Raw genomic sequence first — 15,560 nt, 5'->3', positions numbered from 1 at the left:
AGAGCAGCAGCAAAGAACACATTTCTGTTTAATTCTAAAAAACATGGGATTTTTATATCCTCGAGAATCGCATTATGTTCTATTAAAACCTGCTGCTTATTTTTGGATGTTGGTGCAGATGTTGTTGACCTTGGAGATTCGCTGAGACGATAAGAAGCGATAAGAAGCCAGCTGATAAAACACACAATCTATAGAGTGGATCTGCTTGTTTTGGTCACCAGCATTAAGTAAGAAAAAAGAACGAACAAAAGGCAGGAAGTTTGCGAAATGTTTGACTGCCACAATGGAAGTGCATCGAACACAAAATGAATGTATGCAACACCAGGCTGCTGTAGGAAGTAGCGTTACTACAGTGTTCTCACAGTGTAAAAAAAAATAAATAAATAAAAAAGTTTGGGCTCATTTTTCTCAAAGTATGTAATTTCATAATAGTTCAGGTTTACATCTGCACTTCCCCTTCTGGTTTTGTTTCCGGAATTTAATCTAAACTTGAGCTGGATGTGAACGCACAGGTTTCATAGTGTTGTTTTATTATTTTTAATAAAAATTTTCAAGAGAAGTTTTTCAGTTGCTGTATTTGAATACTGCATTTTGAGGATCTTCTTTACAGTACTGTATATATTTCTATAAAAACAAACCATTCTGTGTGTAATGCAGTTATACAGAATTATCCAAGTGAATCGTGCATTGTGATTGGCTGGATGTTCAGGTGTGTTTTTTTTTTTTTTTTTTTTTTTTTTTCCTGTTCGTTTTCTTGGTGTTGTAGTTTTTTCTTTCGCTGATCCAAATATAATTCACTGTATCACGACTACAAATGAGACCAACAACCAATCAGCTTCTGTATCTTTGAACGAGGCTCTCTTGTATCAAAAACAATAAATAAAAAATTAGAATGAAAAATCCCATAACGCTCAACTAGCCATGGGTTATCGCTTACATAACCAGTATTGGTTATAGTATTATAACCAGGACTTTTTCTTTATTAAGATGTTTATAAAATAAGACGTGTCTCTTAATATGAACAAGTAATTTGTTCCCTTTTTAGAAAAATTTCCATTTTATTGCTAAAATTGCATACAAGAATATGTGAAAACTAAATCCATTTACCGTAATTTCCGGACTATTAAGCGCACCCATATATAAGCCGAATTTGAATTTGACAAATATTTTTATTTTGAACATAAATAAGCCGCACCTGTCTATAAGCTGCAGGTGTCTACACTGAAACTAATGAACTTTACACAGGCTTTAATGAAAGACAGTGTCTGTCACATGGTGTAACGGGTGATATATGTTGTGGCTCCTTTAAGAGCAGAGCAGCATTTTGGGAATAGCATGCCACTGCATTTTCCCGCTATTACTGCATGTGTGCAAGACCGAGGAATATGTCCTTATTATTTTCCGATGCTCATTTCTAAGTTTCTTTGACTAACCCGTAACGCTGTTGCCAAGAATAATAAAAAGCACGAGTTTTGGAAAGCTGTCTGTGCTTATGATTTCATTTGCAACTGGAGTTAGCGAGCTCTCCCTTCACCCAGACTCAACGCGTTACAACGGCTTGTATCTAAACAGTAGCCTACCAAGTAAGTCATTGTTCACTGTCTTCCTCCTTCCTTTCACAACTATTTCTCTCAAGAGTTTATTTTCGTTTCCGTTCGGAAATTTGATTGGTCTGATGTTATGGGGTTCAGTTTTTTGGCTTGAAGTTTGTGAAACCGGGAAAAACCCAGGAAAAATTCATAAATAAGCCGCTTCGTTGTTTAAGCCGTGGGGTTCAAAACGTGGTAAAAAAGTAGCGGCTTATAGTCCGAAAAATACGGTAGTCAAAATGCAAAGACAAAAATAAAAATAAATAAAAAATAAAATTTAGATTCCTCAAAAAAAAAAAAAGGAAACTCACTGTATGGTGTTTGTTTTAGTTTTTTTAAGTTTTCTTTGGCCTGAACCCTTTGGATGCACACTTCCGCGACATAAAAAAAAAGTTTGCTTTATTCCTATTCACAATTCCGAGTTTATTTCTCGCAAAAGCTGACTTCATTTCTTGCAATTCTGACTTCTTGCAAACATCCAACATTTCTGTTGCATCCACCGGTAATCATGTTTTGGGCCTGAAGTTTGGAGCTGTCGGTGTATGAACGTGGCTCCTCTGCTTCATCTGTCACGCTCCGTCTCCTCCAGAGCTGATTGTTAGATAGAGTTCTCTCCAGGAATCGGAGGCAGTTTGATACCATGTGATTCTATTGATTGCAACCCATTTTATTTTGAATGTGTTAAGCTTTAGCAGTACAGAGGGGTTGCTGCTGCCCGACTGGCTAAAAAAAAAAGTCGTAATTGCGAGAAATAGTCACATTTAGCAAGAAGAAAAAACCTCGGAATTGCCAGAAATAAAGTTGGAATAGTAAGAAATCGTTTCCAACACGTAAAAAAATAAAAACCATCTTCCATAGTTTTCTCCTCATTCCTCCATTTTTCATTCTGCAGCATGTTCTGTGTTTACCTGTCCAGAGCGCTCCAGAGTTTAGCACGTGGTGCATCAACAATAATGGTCCGCAGGGAAACACGGTGCTCCGTGTGTCGTTAAATGGACCAAACAAATTTGTATTCGAATAATATTCGAGAAATCATTTCAGCCCTAATTATAATCGTATTATAGTAATGGTTATTAAAAAAAGTGGTAGTTTAGTGGTTAAAGCTCTGGGTTGCTTACCGGAAGGTCGGGAATTCAATCCCTGATATCGTCAAGCTGCCACTCTCGGGCCCTTGCACAAGACCCTTAACCGAGAACTAAAATTTAGTTAATAACGGCAAAAAAAAAAAGTGACAAACCATGATGCGTAAATCCATGGACTGATACTGGAGACTCCTTCTTTAATTGTTAAATGAAAATTTCCTGGAAATGCCTCCGGTATTTCCTGTAACTGATGTTTGTTGATGGATCTACACTTCGTTGTGGATCACTGCTGTTTCTTTTTTAATCCCGGTGACCTTCAGCTACGACCCTGCACACAATTCCAGATTGTTGACACAACTTTGTATTCATCTGTTAGCTTTTTTGTTTTGTTGTCCTTTTTTATCTTGCCCTCACGCTCTATAACTGCAGGAGAAATACTTTCGACCTTTTCGACTGAAAGACAAACTTATCATTACTGTATGTTTAAGGCAAAACAAATATGAAAGAGGGGAAGGTCCAGATTTGTGTTCTGAAGGTCAAACCCTTGTTCCATATTCACACACGGAGTTGAAAAATTAAAAACAAACTTGGAAACTACACAACAAATGTGTGCTACTAATATCTAAAAAAACATGAGGGCCGGAGGACGGGTTCCTTTTTGAGTCTGGTTCCTCTCAAGGTTTCTTCCTCATATCTCAGCACTTTCTCGGTTTCTTATTACTGGCGTTGGGGATAAATACGTTAAAAAAAAAAAAATGTCCCTGAAATGCCATACATGTGAATATGCTATTAAAGACTGTTCTGGTTTGTCTGGTTATCATACCATACATTAAATTTTTTTTTTTTTATAGAAAAATCTTGATAAAAGTTGTAAAATCTGGTGTACTTTGTCAACCCACACTGCTTCAGTGTTCAGCAAAACGTTTGTGTCGGATCGAAATCGAGCCCACATGATCGTACAGCGCCGAGGTGACCCCTCCGCTTCACTGCTCTTATGACACTACAACCTGTATTTAGTTATTTTTATATACAGAGGATCTTTTAAGAAACTGAGGTTTATTTTAAGTTAAATCCTATAAAGAACCTGAACATTTTTCAGGTCACTGCATCACCTATTAGTTCAGTTGCTCGGGCATTGATGTATTAGTTTTTCTTACTCCATAGAATTTTTTGTAAGTTTACATTCGAGTTTCTATTAAATGAGATGTCACGTCACACGTTGCTGGGGTTCATGTGAATCTGCCTGTAGCTTGAAATACATAGAGAAGCTGTGGAATTAACCAATCAGATTTGTGTTGCTGACACCAGGGCCTTCAAACAGGTCGTACAATGATGTCAGCACTTTCACATCCTCGGTTGGATGGCCAGGGAACGCGCTAGTCAGAGCTCACATACCGCGTCTGTAGCAAACTGCACATGCTCACTCAAATATTCATGTTGCTTTAATAGCTGTGTTTTTGATTCCACAACGACTGACCGAGGACTGATTTGTTCACACTTACTTACAAGGACATCTACAAGACAGAGTTTTAAAGAAAAGCTGGTCGTGAGGAAAACACTAAGCTTTTTCATGAATCATTTATACGTTTGTGTTTTGTTTCATATCGCGAGGAAAACCGTAATGCACGGAAAGAAATGCACCAAAATGCTGGAAAACCCCGGATCATTTTATGAGGTTAATATCGGCGCTTCTGTTAGAGATGATGTATGCCGGAGGTGCGGTTGTGGCTACAGTGAAAGGAGACGTATTCACTATAGTGTTCGCTTTAGTAACAACATGCAGCGCTCTGTTATAATGCGTTTCCCTAAAATATTGATGTTTTTTAAAACCGTGGCGTCATCATGGAGGTTTTAAGAGGTGGACCGGTTTAGGTGGGACACCGCTGAAGGCCTGGAGGTGAAATGATTACGTGTGTAAGTTTAAACCCCATTTGAAAAGTCCCCATACAATAACCTTTACTCTTTTGGGAAGATGTTCCACTAGATGTTGGAGTGTGTTTTTGGAATTTTGTGCTCATTCAGCCACAATGGTGTTAGTAAAGTCAGATATTGAGATGAGGTGAGGAGGCCTGGGGTTCAGTCAGCGGTCCAGTTCATCCCAACGGTGGTCAGTAGGGTTGACTTTCATTAGAGAGAGAAAATCCATATATTGTGTTTAGTTCATTTCTCATAGTCAGTTTACTGGCAGTGTTTCTAGAGGCGAATTACCGACTGCAACATTTATTTTTTCTTTTCCCACCATTTCTGAACTTCCTTTTTTTATGTTTAGAATTTCTGTGCTGTTTTTTCTGCCTGCTGTCACTGACTTACTGTAAGAATAAAATTTTCATCGAAATATTTAAAACACTTTCCTTCCACCCTCTGGCTCGCCTCCGGCCAGACATAAAAAAAATAAATAAAAAAATTCTGTAATTTTCCGTGTGTGAAGTTTTCTCGAGCTGGCCTTGTAATTTTCCACTGCGTTCAAAAAATGCGCACTGCTAATTTTTTTTTAACCCTTTTGTTTTCAGGCTTCACTGTTGGTTGGAGCGATCGGGGGGAAAGAGAGCGAGAGAAAACCGGAGGGAAAGAAAAGGGGGAAGAGCGTGAAGCGAGCTTAAAGCCCTGGACTCCAAGCGGTACACACACACACACACACACACACACACACACACACTCTCTCTCTGTCTCTCACCCTATCTTGCTGAATTTCTCTCTCTCTATCTCGCTGCCTTCTCTGTAACTCTGAATGGCTCACAGTCTCTGCTTATCAGTGTTTAATTATATATTTAGAGCTATTCAAAGTGTTTATTAAATAGCATTTAGCAGGCTTTCCTTGTATTTAAGCATGAGGCAGGAGTATTTTCATGCTCGCAATGATCGCCGAGTCACATCACTGACCCTTTGACCACCTTTTGACCATACACATGCAAACGATTATCGCTAAACTTTTTTTTTTTTTTTTTGGTAATACAAAGATTGCTTCAGCCTTTAGTAACATGCTAGTGCAGCAAGTGATGCAATGAGTTGGCAAACACCTCACATTAATTTATTAATTTGTTCTTTAATTTGGAAAAAAGCCTCAAATAAACCCTTTGAAAACCACCTAAATATGATCTGAATCATATAAGCAGTTCTAACACCACCAATACAAAAGATAAAGGACTGAATGTCTGCAACCTTTTCACTGCATTCTTCTTTCCCAGCCGCCTTATCTTCCACCGATATAGAATGACTCTTAGTAGCACGAGCAGGAGGAACTTAGCCTCTGTTTCTGACACAGCTGAAACACTGTAAGACTCTACTGCTGTAATGTCTCACCTTACTTACCTCGAGCCCATGATGCCATGAAAATAGCCGGTGGTGTAAATATGCATTAATAGACATTAATGGAATTGAATTTTTCCCTGTAGTTACTAACAAAACCCACTGTGAACTCTAATATCATGCAAGTGACTTTTTTTTTTTTTTTTTTTTTTTAAACTGAGTTTTTCCTGCCTGCTGTTGCTGAATTGAGACTGGAATTTTCATTGAAATATTCTAAACATTTTGCTGGCCTCCAAAGTACAAATTCTGTCATTTTTAATGTGTGAAGTTTTCTCGAGCTGGACTTTGTAATTTTCCACTGCGTTAAAAAGAAAACGCACCCTTTTATTTTTATAGCTGTACTTGTGGACTAATTCACACCAGTTTGGAACATTACTAATGACATAATTAGTTTACTGAAGTGTGTGTGTGTGTGTGTGTGTGTGTGTGTGTGTGTGTGTGTGTGTGTATATATAAAATGAATATTGACACAGTACACATTTTATGAAATTGCGGATTAATCGTCTTTTTTTTTTACGATTGCAAAATAAAATTTTTTTTTCCTGCCGATATCGCTTTTTAAGTCATTTTGTAACTAGACAGAGCAGTCATGTGTTCACGTGAATGGGACGCGTTAATCGGTCAACAACGTGTTTATGGGCGTATATGTGTGTATGCTCAGTTGTAATTTGCTCTAGATATGGGCCTCTGCTAAATGGACTGAATGTACATATACTGCTGGAGTAAATGTTATGGATAAATGGCTGAATTACTTATTGGTGTTGAATCGTGATTGTTGAAATATACTATAGTATAGAAACACGCAGCTTTAGGGCATAATCTTGATGTGCAGTTGAAAGACATCATGGTTAAAGTTAATTTCTTGTTTATCAGGGTGCTAACATGGCATTAAAACTTAATAAACAAACAAACGAACATCTTGTTTATCAGGGAAACTTTTTATATAAGTATAAATTGTAAGTACAGTGAAACATCTACACCTCGATAGTTTGCGACTTTTTATAGTAACTCGTGAAAAATCTGTTAGTTAACTGATATTCTGATAGAAGCTGCGAGCGACTCGAAAGTTCGGAGTAACATTTCAATACAGAGTTTGTACTAATAAATTACATAATGTTTGAATTTTTTTATTATTGTATTATTCATTTAAAGTAGTAAATAAAACATTTGACAAGTAATTAAGTTCACAGTACATGTACATTTCCCCTTGAAAAAGGAACCATCGAAAACCTCACGATTTTGTTACTTGTGAGGGGTCCTAAAACGCAACCCTCGTAAGTATCGAGGTTACAGTGTGTGTATATAAGTATAGCCACGCCCCTTAAAGCACATATACTGTAAAAGATGCAAATAAGCATTTAAAATAGTTTGGGTCAGAAGACAATACAGGAAAGTTGATCACATGAGCATTCGGCACGTCGTTACTTCAGACTTTTTCTGTTTGTACATTTTTCTGCAACTCGGTTGTAATTTACAGCTTACTTGTTTTAACTTGCACCCTGCAATTCCCAGAGAAATGACCGAATCTGTTGTTTGTGCCGAGTTTCACGGTTCGCTGATTGTACAAAAGTACAAAAGCAGGAAGAGTTTACCCGTTTGTGGTTCAAACACCATGAGGTTACAGATATTCGGCTCAGGAATCCGAGGTCGTACCCAAAGTGGCAAGAAGCTGCTTCAGGAGCTCCACATGTCAGACTTTTTTATTATTGACCTGAAAAAGCAGTTCAACTTAACAGCACTAAAGGTTAAATCGTGCAACTTTGGAGATGAGATTTCATTTGATTTAAAGTTATCTTCAGGATGTGGCTGAGTGCAAAATTATTCTTAATGCTCCTAATGCAAAGGAACAAATGGTGCTTATTAAAAGGTCTGAGAAAAGAGGAAAAAGGTAATAACCAGTCTGATGATTGTGGGGTTTTTGCTTCCTTGAGCGTGATGTGATCAGAACTGCATGTTTTTAACCGTGAGCACTTCCTGAAATGGATTTTTGCATTCGTAACCAAAACATAACTGACCTTTTGCACGTTAAGACTTAACGGAATTTTTTTCCCGTATTTGGATTTCCTGTTATGTGTTGAATGTAGAATGCTGTCTAGATTTAGATCTGGTTGTGTTTTTATTCATTTATTTATTTTTTAACCAGCTAGCAAACCAAATACGCCCTAGCATATTGTATTAGCTTTTTTTTTTTTTTTAACAAATTAAATGAAAATGTCTTCTTGAATGCTGTACATAAGTCTGTATCTGAACGTCGTGAGTTTAAATCCCTGCCATTTTAATGAACATTGAAAAATCATTCAATGAATGTTTTCTAAAAAGAAACAAACAAACAAAAAAATATATAAGAACTATTGATTAAACTCTGGTCCTGTTGAAACCATTCTATAATTTTTTTTATTATTATTATTGCATGATTCAAGGACCAAATACAAAAGAAAATAATTCGTAATTGAGAATTGTTGAAAATAAAAAGTAATTATTGATTATTATTATTTAAAAAAATGTTTAGGTTTTTTTTTTTTTTTGTCGCACCCTTTTAATTTGTCGGCTACATCAAGATCCCTCGTAAGTTGCACGTTATTGGTAAAAACGTGTAGTGTAGGTGCGGGTTTATTTCAAGATATTAAAACTAGTCACTGTGTTATTTAGTTCCCCATTTAAAGCAGTTTTCAAAACCAACAGCGCCTCAGATTTTCCTCGTCTGTTTTCGTACTCACTTTGCAACTTTGATTCATATCGGGGGAAAAAAAATGTCAGGAGCTTAGCGGCAGCCGCGAAGCCGGGCCGAATTTCTAATTTTAGACCGCTCTTTCAGGATTTATTTTCATCTAATTCGAGTCTGCTTTTCAATAGCGCCTAGTTATTAAATTTTAATTCAGGGCAGCATTAGCATATAAATTGAAAGAAGGCTCCGTTGCATTGCTCATTCGTTCGGATGGAATTTTAAGACCTGACATTTTCCGTATTTTTATTTATTTCTTTCTTTTTTTTTTTCTCTTCCAAAGCCATCTCAGTTAATGGAAAAAAATGGTGGGGGAAAATTTTCCTCCATCCAATATATTTATACGTTATTGCTTTTTTTTTTTTTTTTTCTCTCCTTTTTTTTTTTCCTTTTAAATTGCAGGCCGGCGACGTGACTGCCATAATTGAATGCAGGACCCTAAAAACATTTCTAGTGCCGGAAAAATAGAGCAGCTCAACCATAATATTCCATCCCTTCACACTGAAAACCAGATTTCCTCCCTCGCACACTTTCATGTTAAAATTTTCAGAATCCTGCTCGTGTTTCGGTTGACGTTTGGCTTGTGCGACTAAAAGTGATCCTAAAAATGTGTTGTGTAGGGAGGAAAAACGTGTCTTCGCTAAGCTCGTGCGCTGCAAAATATTTCGCAAAATGGGTCAAATCACTGAAAATATCTCCTCGCTCTGAAATTTAGGCTGACAGCTCATTTACTATCTCAGCCGTTTTTTTTTTTTTTATGAGAGCACTGCAGTTTTTTTTTTTTCCCACCGAAGCGGCTGCAGCGAGTCCGATGCGAAATAGCAGCGAGGTGGCAATTCACAGCGCATAATTCCCTCACCAAGGTGTTAAGAAGTGCATGCTGAATTCCATCCATCAGCTCGAATGCAGTTCTAACAGGCCTGGAGGGTGTTTGTTCAAATATTTAGATTTAAATAATGTATTTATATATGGACAAATGTCTGTGGAGGTCTGGCTCTAAGATTCGTACATGCTTTTTGAACATCCTATTCCACATTTGATCCCTATTTCTCATTATAGTAAACCCCACTCTTCTGGGAAGATGTTCCACTAGATTTTGGGGTGTGCTTGTGGAGATCTGTGTGAGATTCATTCAGAAACAATGGTGTTAGTAAAGTCAGGAAGTGATGTAGGTGAGGAGGTCTGAGGTGCAGTCAATGTTCGCATTCATCCAAAAGGAGTTGGCGCTCTATAGCAGGAGATCTTCCACTCCATCCCATGGAAAGCAGACGTTCATGGAGCTGGCTTTGTGCGCAGGATGGGTACATTTCATACTACTACATATGGCTAGAAACTTCAAATGTCCCAATAATTTGGTCCATTATAATGTAGCTACAGCTTCAATTGAATTCAATAAAAATTCTAATTTCTTATTTATATAAAAGACCAGAGTGATACAGAACTGTAACAGGTGTTTTTTTGCTAAGGAACAAATTAATTCTTGTACTAAAAGGAACAGACGCACACAAAAAAAACAACTAAACAGTGAAATAAAGACTAAGGAAGTTAGTTAAAAAAAACAAGCTAATAGAATTTCAGAGCTTAAAAACCGGGTGTGAAATAACATCCCAGAGGTTGGAGATCTCGGTAAACATCTATTCAAATGTGAGGAAGTGGAAGCTGCATCACACCTCCCCAAAGTGAGTCTTGTTAGTGCTAAATATTGTAGCATGTTGCATTTTTAGAAATTATTTCTATTTTTTAATTTGAGGTCAAAAGGTAAAGGTGCTTTTTCACTTGTCACATGTACAGCACAGTGAAATAATTTCTTTGCATATCCCAGTAATGTTGGGAAGCTGAGGACAAATAATACAGCACCCCTGGAGCACAGCAGATTAAGGGCCTTTCTTAAGGGCCCAAGAGTGGCAGCTTGGCAATACTGGAGCCTGAACCCCCCCCCGACCTTCCGATCAGTAACCCAGAGCCTGAACTACACCTGCCCTAATATTCAACACTAATTTATTAAATTTTCAACAGTGAATATTTTTTAATAGCATTTTTTCATTTTGCCTTAATTTTTGCTGTTGTGTTTGTTTATTCACGAGCTCATGCACCAAAAAAACATCCGCTTTTTAACTGTATCTTTTTTTCTAGAAGTCGGCACCGATAGTTGTTTGCTGGAGCTATCTGCTTTCTGCAAAAATCCATCCCGATAGTTTTTCCGGTCCGCTATCGTTACGAGAGCGGCCCCTAGGGGTGAATCACTGACTATTATACATTAAGTGTTTTTTTTTTTTTTTTTTTCCAGCAATTTTATCCAGTATCCATTTTAAAAACTGTTGATATTTAATCATTTTTTTGCAAGTACGATCCAAACTAGTTATCGGTATCAGTAAAATCCATCAGTCGACCGCTAATATTTTGAAAACTGACCCACTGAAATCATGAGTGTGTTTAGAAGAAAAAAAAAAACCCAGCTTGACTAAAGTAAAAACTCGAGTAAAAGCTCTCGTCTCCTTCATTGCCATGTTCATCATCAGGTCATCTCACTCCAGTTCTCCCGCATTACCATTTCTTAAGTGTGATTTAAAAATAGCTCGACGTTGCCGTCTGTCGAATCGAGAGCCCACGTCATGCTTAGTCTGAAACTAACCATCTTTTATTTTCTCATGATTTATTCATTTGGGAGATTTTTTCGGAACCCCCATGAGATCTGTTACACTTAGCAGACTTGGCAAAAGGCCAAACTCATTACACATCAGTCACATAAAACATTCCACTAATTAGGTTTTTTTTTTAATTAAAGATGCGATTGATTATCTTTGTATGAACTTGCTAAGATTTTTGTGTGTATTTTTTACATGTTTATTGTGTGTAATATAAACATTATACAGAAGTTTGTGGACACCTGCATATAAGATTCAGATGGGCTTTTTGAACATCCCATTCCACATTCAGTACCCATTTGTTGTTCTATTAACCTCCATTCTTCTGAAGATGTTCCACTGGATTTTGTGGAGATTTGTGCTCATTCAGCCACAAGGGTGTCAGGGAAGTCTGATGTAGGTGAGGTGAGGAGGCAGTTTTAGGATAAACCACATATGGGTGAAAAATCAGGGGTCCCAATTCTTTTGACACTATAATGCATGTCAGTTCTTATATATTTGCTTTGATGTTTGTACAAATGATTGTACACCAAAATGAATTATTACATTAGTATTTTGTAATTGTAAATTATACAAACGTTTATTAAATGTTATTCTATCTTTCACAAGTGTTCTTTTTTTTTTTTTTTTTTTTTTGGCCGTGGTCCGAGTCGCCGCAAATCCGGAGTCACTTCCTTGTTTGATGAATCTTAAAATGGTTATTGTAAACTAAATATAATAGTTTTTAACACTCCCTTGCTGTGTGAGCATGACCTTGTTTTGTCCCCCATTTCACTTTCATTTTTGGATTTTGCAACACATCAGAATCTTGCATTTCCCCTAATCGCCCGTGTGTTTCCGTTTCTCCTGCAGCCTGTGTAGCCGTGGCTGAACCTCAGTGGAGCCATGAGCACTCAGGAGGTCCCCAATGCCGGCCTGAAAAAGGGCGACACATCCACCGAGACGCTCTCCGCCCAGGCCGTGCCCGCCGCCTCCCCCAAAACCTCCAGACATCATGTCAAGAGTGAGCCTCGGCACACGCCCACCACCTCAACGAGCAATGGCAAAGAGAGCGACAGCGGCCTTCCTGCAGAGATCTGCGTGGTCATCGGGAATCCTCGCAATTCCCAAACTCAGGGTGAGGATCTAAGCTTTAAAGAAAAAAAAATTTATAATAAATGTATCGGCCTCATGTAATGTTTAACTTAAAAAATTAATGAAGCTGGAAGTCTGCCATTTTTTTTGGAGAACATGTCAGAAATATACACTGTTTATTTGTAATATTTTAATTCGAAACTTTTCGTAGCTGAAAATGCTGCAGTTTAGTTTTTTTTTTTTTGCATACGTTGCCATGTATAATTTAATTCCACCATACAGTTTGGGGACAAATGTATTTTCCTCATGTTGCATTTGATTCCAGGTCAGCAATTATATCTAAAGACTGTTCCAACATTTATTAATATTTAAATTAATTTCAAACGACAAAAAAAACTTCAATTCTAAGCCAGTTAAATGTAAAAATTTTACTTAAAAAAATTTAAACTGTAGCAACAAATCTGCCAATTTTTTAAGAAATCATCAGAAATGTACATTGTGGCTGTTTTTAGCTAAAATTTTGCTAAGATTTGCTGTAATTTATACATTAATGAATTATCTACTATTTATCTCGTATTCTGAGAAGAAAGGAGCGCCATGAGCGGACATTTGCCTCAACCGATTTTTTTTTTTCTTTTCAGGTTAGACGATATTTTTTTTTTTCTGGTCATGCGATAAGCTGTGTATGTTTTTTGCTTCTGTATATGATTAAAATTTTGACCATTTCTAACAGTGTTGTATGTTCATACAGGCTCCTACGTCTGCCGAGTGTGTGGGAAGAAGTACAAGTACTACAACTGCTTTCAGACTCACGTCCGTGCCCACAGAGGTACAAAGTGAACTTCCACATAAAAAAGCTCTATTCCAGGAAACAGCTCGTGTTTGTAATGTTGCACATCGTGCCCTCGGGGTCTGCTTCTCAAAAACACAAAACTCTCCGGTTGCATTTTTTTTACGGTTCTCGTTTACAGGTAAATATTGGCGAACGTTTCAACTGGCTAGGTTCAAGGAAAAAAAACAAAAAGTAAAAAGTCTGCTAAGGAAAGAATAGAATAAAATTAAGTAGTCAATGGCTGGAAATATATAAAAAATCTCTGCTATAATAATGTTATGTTCGGCTCATTACATTTTGCCATTATAAATTCTTGTGGACATTTCTGTTCCAAATTGTCAAAGTTGATATTCAATCAGCTGCTGAGATTGTTTTTGTTTATTTTTTGTTTTAATGAAATTTTATAGTTTGTTGGTGTTATAATTTTTGGGGTTTTTTATACAAATTTTTTTTTTTTTTGCATTAAATTTATCAAACATTTTATTTAAAAAAGATTATTTGGTTAATTAATTACTTTATTTATTTTCTAGTTTTTAAAATGGCAAAATAGCTGTTTTTTGGCACATGTTGGTTGTTGCCTTGAGAATTTTTTTTTTTCTTTTCATTTATAAATTTTTTAATTTTGCAGTTTTTCCTTTCTTTTTCTTCCTTGCGTATTTTCGAGAGTAAAATAAAAATCTTTCGCCATTTACCTGCACAAAATCCAATGTTCTCGTGGTCACTTATGAACCTGCAGAACTCCACCTGAGGACACGTACTGCTCAATACTTTTGAATATAAACTTTCCCTTATTTTACATTAAAAATGCTGTTAAATGCTTTGAAATAAAAGCTTTATTGTCTGTGTGTTCTCTAAGCAGAGTCTGAGAGCCCCATGCCTCCAGAAACGCCACCTCACGGCCCATCCAGTGAGTCCTACAGTGGAATTTCCACATTTCCGTTTTTGCGTTTGAGGTCAATATTAAGTACAGGATCCTTCATGTACTGAGATTGTGTGCGTGTTTGTGTTTTCTTGCTATTCACCTTTAACCCGATATCTGTGTGAATTTAGATGCTTTCCGTTACACATGCGACATATGTGGGAAGAAGTATAAATACTACAGCTGCTTCCAGGAACACAGAGAGCTGCATGCAGTCGATGGTATGTTATTTATTTTTTTATTTGTAATGAATTAGTCATTTTCTTTTCATTACCCTTTGTAACATTCAGTGAAATTTCAGTTTACTGAAAATATATACTTTATTATATATATATATTTTTTTTAAGTTCAATTGTTTGTTTAATTTGTTCAATATAAAACAGTTCAATACTTATTCTATAATTATTCTCGTTGTTATTGGTCTTTCTCTTTTTCTGCTCTTAATTTCATATTTAGATCCGTATGATCACGTGATTCCCTTGGAGGAGCCGAAGGAAGAGATCGAGCCCTATCAGAAAATCGGACCAAGTAAAAGTTTACTAAATTCTGCTTTTTTTTTATTAAAACATGGATCTATTTTTTTTTTGTCTGTCTACTGTGGTGTTTGTATTCTGGAGTAGTCAACAGCACTAGTATGTTAGTCATATAGACAGCTGAACTGATATATGGACAGACAGATTCACAGTGCCTCTCAAAGTGTGGACACCTGGTCTTTGAAGGTTTTCAAGACACATGAACGTTCCTTTGGTTTCAATGCAACAAGCTCGATAAAAGGCAAAAATGCTAAAGAACTGGACAATGAAAGACTGGGAGAAAGTTCTGCAGAAAGACCAGATTTTTTGGAATCACCTTTGACAACACTTCCCCACATTAAATAATTTAAAAAGAAATCTCTAATATCCATGAAATTCAAAACCAAATGGGGAGCTGAAAGCTCAACTCTGAATCAGTACACAACATTGATTTGCCCAAAGTTGGATTATGGAAGTGTTATTTATGGACCAAACAGGAAAATATATATACATCTGTTGGATACAGTACACCACCAAGGCATATACAGAACTTCACCAGTCCAAAGCCTGGATGTGGAAGCCAACCAGCCCTTTCTGGATATTAGAAGAATAAAGCTGTCTTTACAGTATGCAATTAAACTTAAAACTAATAAAGAAATCTAGCCTATTCAGCAGTTTTTCATTTCAAGACCGCACCAATAATATTTGAAGAAACCCAAGTCACATTCGCCCATTTGGTCTACGTATCAGAACCCATCTGGAGAACCTGAAAGTGGATTTAAACATCCTGGATCAGACACAATTCTACAAAATTCCTCCATGGGACCTTAAAAAGCCAAACATTTATCTGGATCTAACAAAAAACTACAAATAAAAACT

At 36.7% G+C, this 15,560-nt stretch overlaps 1 protein-coding gene across 6 annotated transcripts in view; it reads left to right on the top strand.

Moving 5' to 3' along the window:
* znf618 (zinc finger protein 618) overlaps positions 1 to 15,560 on the top strand; it is a 33,252-nt gene that overhangs the window by 4,768 nt on the left and 12,924 nt on the right. For 5 of the 6 annotated variants that reach the window (XM_046839051.1, XM_046839057.1, XM_046839056.1 and 2 more), the window contains 6 exons: positions 5,182 to 5,289; positions 12,197 to 12,461; positions 13,170 to 13,247; positions 14,107 to 14,157; positions 14,301 to 14,390; positions 14,626 to 14,697. In XM_046839051.1, coding sequence (XP_046695007.1) covers positions 12,230 to 12,461; positions 13,170 to 13,247; positions 14,107 to 14,157; positions 14,301 to 14,390; positions 14,626 to 14,697 — 523 coding nt within the window. In that variant the 5' untranslated portion in view covers positions 5,182 to 5,289; positions 12,197 to 12,229. The remainder of the gene's footprint in view (positions 1 to 5,181; positions 5,290 to 12,196; positions 12,462 to 13,169; positions 13,248 to 14,106; positions 14,158 to 14,300; positions 14,391 to 14,625; positions 14,698 to 15,560) is intronic. The other variant, XM_046839054.1, reaches the window with a different exon arrangement.

Source organism: Silurus meridionalis, chromosome 25 (assembly GCF_014805685.1).
Source record: "Silurus meridionalis isolate SWU-2019-XX chromosome 25, ASM1480568v1, whole genome shotgun sequence".
NCBI lineage: Eukaryota > Metazoa > Chordata > Actinopteri > Siluriformes > Siluridae > Silurus > Silurus meridionalis.
This window is presented reverse-complemented; position numbering and strand designations above follow the sequence as displayed.